Source organism: Antrostomus carolinensis, unplaced genomic scaffold, assembly GCF_000700745.2.
Source record: "Antrostomus carolinensis isolate BGI_N321 unplaced genomic scaffold, ASM70074v2 scaffold13719, whole genome shotgun sequence".
In the NCBI taxonomy this organism is placed as follows: domain Eukaryota; kingdom Metazoa; phylum Chordata; class Aves; order Caprimulgiformes; family Caprimulgidae; genus Antrostomus; species Antrostomus carolinensis.
Window position 1 is genome coordinate 35,624 of NW_010340719.1, and position 6,010 is coordinate 41,633.

Consider the following 6,010-nt stretch of genomic DNA (forward strand, 5'->3'; position numbering starts at 1 on the left):
AAAGAGTTCACTTTGATGATAAACACAGTGAATCTGCACTCAAAAAATATTACAGGATACTGTATTTTGGCTTTCACTAGAGAGTAAGAAAGAATAAAGTAGGCCAGAGTTATATATCAAACATCACTAAACTGTGTGATTTAATCTTCAAAGCATTCAAGAATATTTGGAACCAAGCTACCATGCAGCTGTATTCGTTTAATTAGTCTGTATTTAATCATTTATTTATTCTGAAACATCACACAAGTTGATATTTAAGAGCCATGACATAAGATCACTCAAATTATTGTGTGACTTTGAATTACCAACACTGGCATATGTGAGATACTCAACCATAAATAAAGGGCGTTATACAGACTTAAACAAATCTGTAAGCTGTTTTCCAGTTGTAAATTCTCCTGCTAATAGTTTATGAGACAACTTCTTAAAACTCAAGTGTAAATAAAGCGTCCCCCACACCTTCCTATTACTCAAGGAAGGCAACATTTCAACATTAGAAAAAATATGTTATCTATTTACTGCTTCTGTGATTAACAATGAAATCTGCCGACAGCACCTCTTAGTGTTACCTTCATGGGACTAAGATCTCCATGGTGGGATTGATTCCTTGGACATCTCAATCCTTTTGTCCATTCCACAGGCAGCCTTGGTTTTTGTAACTAAATCCATCCAATAGTTCTAAACTCTTCAGAAGATTGATGTCATTAAAGGGTACCAAATGAGTGGATGACTGACACTCCAAGATAGATTAATTTTTAATTTTTTTTCCAAACATAACCTTCCCTTTTTCCCCAAACTCAACCTTCCTTTAGAGGCAACATTTCTCATCCAGGTAGCTTTGCACTTTCTGCTGTTTGATTTAAAATAACCACAGCAATTAAGAGATGTGTGAAATTCTTCAGAATTGACAGCTGAAGAGAACAGTTGTGATAAATACACTAAACCAACAAGATCAGCAGTGGGAGGCTGGGCGGTGACAAGCAGCAGTGTGACATCTGACGGAAGCCAAAGTCACAGCAAGGGGGAGAAAAGTGGGCGTGAGGAAGCATCCTGCCAAGCGTGGACAAGGAGAGAGGAACTGACAGTCTTCCTTTGGACTCAGGCCAGACCCTGTCACCTATAATTAAACATAGTGTCACAAGAAACTGAACTTGGATGGGTTTAGAGGGGTGGGGGGTTATTTTTCCCACTCCCCACCACCGCGCAACCTCAGGAGTTAGTTAAAGGTGTTAACCCTGGCACTTGATTCAGCAGGTAAAACCAGTGAGATGCTGGAGTAGGTAACAGTGGAAGAGGAACTACAGCTCTACTCACCTGTGTGAAAGCCAATTGGCTTCAAAGCAGTTTCTAGGTTTGCCTCAATTGCAACATATAAATGGAAATCAGCAAAGATTCTTTTCCACTCCTACTCTGGAGCATAAACCCCATGTTTTAAAAAAGAAAGGTCATGAAAAACCACATGGTGACTATCCAGTGGCCTCAAGTTCCAAGCCCAGTGTCATTACACTTGCTACTTTCCACCAGAAGAACCTCAAGACGCTGCCATACAAGACAGACATCCCCAAGACACCAGAAACTTGGACTACACAAGCCACAAAGTTGATAAATGAAATCAAACCAGACTGCACAGGCAGGAACCCAGATGGTGATTAGCAATGCAGAACGAGCTGTGCTTTGGGCTGGGCCAGGACAGCAGCATGATGACTGGAAAACTGTTCCTGTGTTAGCCACTCCCCGTCACACACCTTCCAGCCCTCAGAAACAGAAACAGCTTCACATGGTGAATGGCAACACAGCAACAAACCACCTCTTCCCCCACCAAACTTTTTACTTCTAAACTATTTTTCCTGCTCCTAACAGGAGGCAGTGGCATGTTTCACCTTTTCATTTTTGATCATCCACATAATTAAATCAGTGGCCTTGAGGAATGCTACGTGTAATTGAAATACAGAGAGCTGGCGTTAATCCTTCTGGTATCCCACAAATTATCATGAAAACATAACAAAAATTCACAGGAAAAAAATTCTGATGGCAAGGTTTGTGCTAAATCTCAAAAACAAATCATTAAGAGCTACTTTTCAAGAAAAAAAAGAGTTCTCCCTGCAGTACAGAGATCACTGTAGTGTGACAGCAGTGTCAGAGTGCGCCACTTGCTGCAGGGCATTGCCATCTGCAACAGCACAACATTTTGTCTCCGGTAAATAAACACATCTGCCTTTGCCAGTGTCCTCCCCACTGTGCTGCCCATCTGGAGCAGGTGAGCTGGAAGACAGGCGTGGGCTCAGGAAGGAGAGGAGACACGGGGAGGATCAGGCCTCAAGGGACATGGCAGAGAGGAAGAGAACAGTGCCACATCAATGCCACAACCTGCTGGCCAAGTTTACCTGTTAAATGACTTCTGTTAGTGGCACTTTAAATCTCATGTAAGAAATGGCTGAATCTGCTTAAGTGGGCAGGAGACTCAGTGCCAGCATCACCCACACCAGCTGGGCAGGTCAGATGCCCTTGAGATGAGCAACCAACACCACGCAGCCAACAGCCGCCTGGGTCAGGCACAGGCAGCATCATTCCTCCACATCAACCTCAAACTCCACCCAGAGTTCCAAAAAACACAGACAGACCTTCCAAATCACACCCGAGCAGAAGCTAAAGCAGGCAGCATCGCTGCCAACCACCTTCTACCAACCAGACTAAACCCATTTAAACCACAAGAGCAACGTTCCACGTGTGAGACAGAGGCAGGACCCTGCACAGAGTCAGTTCTTCCACTGACTCACTCTTACTTTAGTAACTTGAACACTTGCTGCCTTCAGCTGCCATCCAGGTCAGAAAGGAGAACAACGATCTCAGGATGAGTTCTTGAAGAAGGCTCTGGGCCTCACTCCACACACACATAATTCTCAACAATGTTAACATCTCTCTGATGTTAATCCTGACCATTATCTGCTCCTGTAAACCATCACTGCAGGCCTGTGCAGTACACTGTCAGAGCAGCAACACAACCCTTCCCATGTCCTATCCCCAACAGATTGGGTCAACTTCATTCTCAACACTGTATTTCTTCTTGTTTTCTTCCATTAGCTCATTAAGAATGCTAATGAAATGCTTCCTAACCCTGGATCTTCTCAAAGTCTGTTTGCCCCTTCATTACATCTTCTCACACTTTGAAAAAAATTACCATGAGAAAAATCAGTAATTGCAGTTTAGTAACTTGAAAATACAGCTCCAACTTGGATTTGAGATTTACTGAAAGCCTCATGTTGCTGTTTACAAAAGGGACTTGTTTTGTAAGCACATCAAACAGCTTTGCTCTATTAAATCATTTTCCAAGAAGATTAAACGGATTCGGTGCATTTGCATGAAAACTGACAACCTTATCTCGATGTTAAAGAGGTTTAATTCCCTTCACTGTCTGCAGTGGTTGTGAGAAAATGTTCCTTGGGCCCAAGGCTGCAATTTTAAGATGATAGTTGTATCAGTTATTGATAAGTGATGTGGTAAGTTCTTTAATTAAGCAAATCGAGTTATATTTTAACAAGCCACCCTTTCAGCAAAGTGAATTCATCACTAGAGACAGAAGCCACCATCTTTTTCATCAGGCCCTGTTACATGAAAATGGAACTTTTCCCCTGTAAGTCTTTGCCAAAATCTTTCAGCTATTACTCACTCGACTCCGAAGATAGTCAGCCAGGTTTCGGCGTGTAAAGTTTGCAGCAGCAGTGGGAGACAACTCATAACCTGGAGAAGAAATGTGTGCATTTGATAACAGAACAAATCCATATTCATGTTTCACTCCCTGACTTGCCACTCCTATTCTGAAATAGGATATTCTTCAGTGACAAAACGTCAGGCCATTTGTCTAATTCCAGTTTATTCTGGAAGCCACAAGCAAAAAAAAGGGCCCTGAAAATCCAGGTACCTCATTATCTGTATAGACTGTTAAAATACATCACTTCAAACAATTAAAACACTATGGGTACATAAGCCTGAGTTTTTCAGTCCAGTATATCAGGAAAACTGGTAACAGTTATCATGCAATGGATAATTTAAGAGAAATATTTTCCTAACAAACCTATTATTGTGTTATTTATATTAGAAATAGATTAGCTGGGCTTTGGATAAACCTTTTGGTTTATACAGGATAGTCCAGTCTCCATTTCTTCACCCAGCTTTCACTACCACCCTTGCTTGACACTAAAAATGCAGATTAAAGCCAGAGCAGCTTTGAGAACAGCACTTTCCACCACCATTCAGCTGTAAAGTCCACCTGTCACCAACCCTGCTTCCAAACCCTCCACGAGGAGCTGTTCTCCCTCACTCACCATTCCTCATTTTGTAGAGCTGAACGTTTTTCTGGATGTACTCTGCAAACTGCACAGTGTCTCCAGCCTCCCCAACACACAGGAGTAGGATCTTTTCACTCATCTTAAACATTTTGTCATGGTCTAGGCAAAGAAAAATGACATCAAGAGCCACGGTCAGAAGAAAGAACAAATTATTTTGCCAATATCAAAACACATTGTGATTTCTTTCAAAGGCAAGGAAGTAAGAGACTTGGATAACGACACACTGCACCAGAAGCAAATGCTTTAGTTTAAAGCTGAAATATCAACACATAGTGCAAAAGCAATCTTAAATTCAGAACCAAATTCCATATCAAACAACCTCCTCTTCCCAATATCTAGGACTGTCTCAAAAATTATCAATTTAGATAAGTGAGACTTTTTCAGAAACCAGTTTTTACCTGTCAATATTTTTTGTAAAAAAAATAAAGAAAAAAAGATATTTAAGTACTGATTATAAATTATAAATCAGTCCACTGATATAATGGAAATTAAGGAACACTGAGCTACAGTTTTACTCATAACTGCAGTTTGAAAAACTTGTCTGTGTGTATTTGAGGGACTCCAAGGTGCCACAGTGACACCACTGCAGAGGGTTCTGTGCTCACACCAACGCCGCAGCCTCATCCAACTACAGCAAACTGGCACCCGGACAGCCTGGAGAAATTCAAGGAGCTGTTGGTGGGAAAGGAAGAAAACTTCTCTACACTGAAGGCAGCTCTGTGGAACAACACTCCATCTCCAGCTCTGAATTTCACTGTCAGTTTAATAAATGCTGCTGAATAATCCCTGTGGCAATAAAGTACCCAGCAGTGGCACAGAAGCCTCCTGTCTTTAGAGTTGAGGCCACTGAAACTGACCAGCCCTTGCAATTGATTCACAAACTAAAGCAAGTGTTAGTAAACACCAACAGTCTAAACAAATACCCAAAGTTTGGGGTTTTTCCTCCTCCAAATACAAATAAATCCCGTGTCCTAAGTCCATTTTCCTTCAAGTTTGTCAATAAATCTACTTGGGATCAACCTTAACTTACAAAACATGGTTTAAAGTGATTACATTTGTATTTTGTGCCACCACCTTTCCCAACCATCTAACACCATTCCAACTGATTTGTACAGACCTGAGGTGAAATAGTTTACAAAAGAGCACTAACTCTAAGTCCTCATCTTATGGGAAGTTTATCACTACTGCAATCTAAAAAAAAACCAGCTTCCAAACCACAGTATTTAGATTAAAAAAGATGACTACATCTAGAAAACAAGCTTCAGTCTACACCTTGTAAACAAGCTTCAGTCTAGGTTATTGCAACAGGAGGCAGAAAAAAATCATTTTAGAGAATTTCAAAGGCTTGATAATCCTCCAGGTGTTTTACCACATAAAGAAACCAAAACCACACAACAGTTTGGCTCAGAGGCCTTGTGCAATGAATTTCACTGGTGCTTTCCCTCCCAATATTTCCTTTATTTTCCATGAACTACATTTTACTGGTGAACTGGACACAACCAAGATTTCACTTCACCTGTGGGGCAGTTTTTTAACCCAAACCTTGGTCTGTGCCGCAATATCCGTGTGTTAACAAGTCAACACTTCCCTGGACCACTGAGTTCAGGTGCCAACCCCACCCCGAGCAGTCATGAGAAGCTGTGGAGGCCCCATCCCTGGAGGTG

The 6,010-nt window shown here is 41.5% G+C and overlaps 1 protein-coding gene across 1 annotated transcript in view; it reads right to left on the reverse strand.

The window, feature by feature from the left end:
• PSMB2 (proteasome 20S subunit beta 2) overlaps positions 1-4,455 on the reverse strand; it is a gene marked incomplete at its 5' end in the record, with an annotated part of 9,063 nt that extends 4,608 nt beyond the window's left edge. Inside the window, 2 exons of the mRNA XM_010176256.2 lie at positions 3,668-3,738; positions 4,323-4,455. Of these exons, the coding sequence (XP_010174558.2) occupies positions 3,668-3,738; positions 4,323-4,455 (204 nt within the window). The remainder of the gene's footprint in view (positions 1-3,667; positions 3,739-4,322) is intronic.
• Between the last annotated feature and the right edge of the window lie 1,555 nt (positions 4,456-6,010).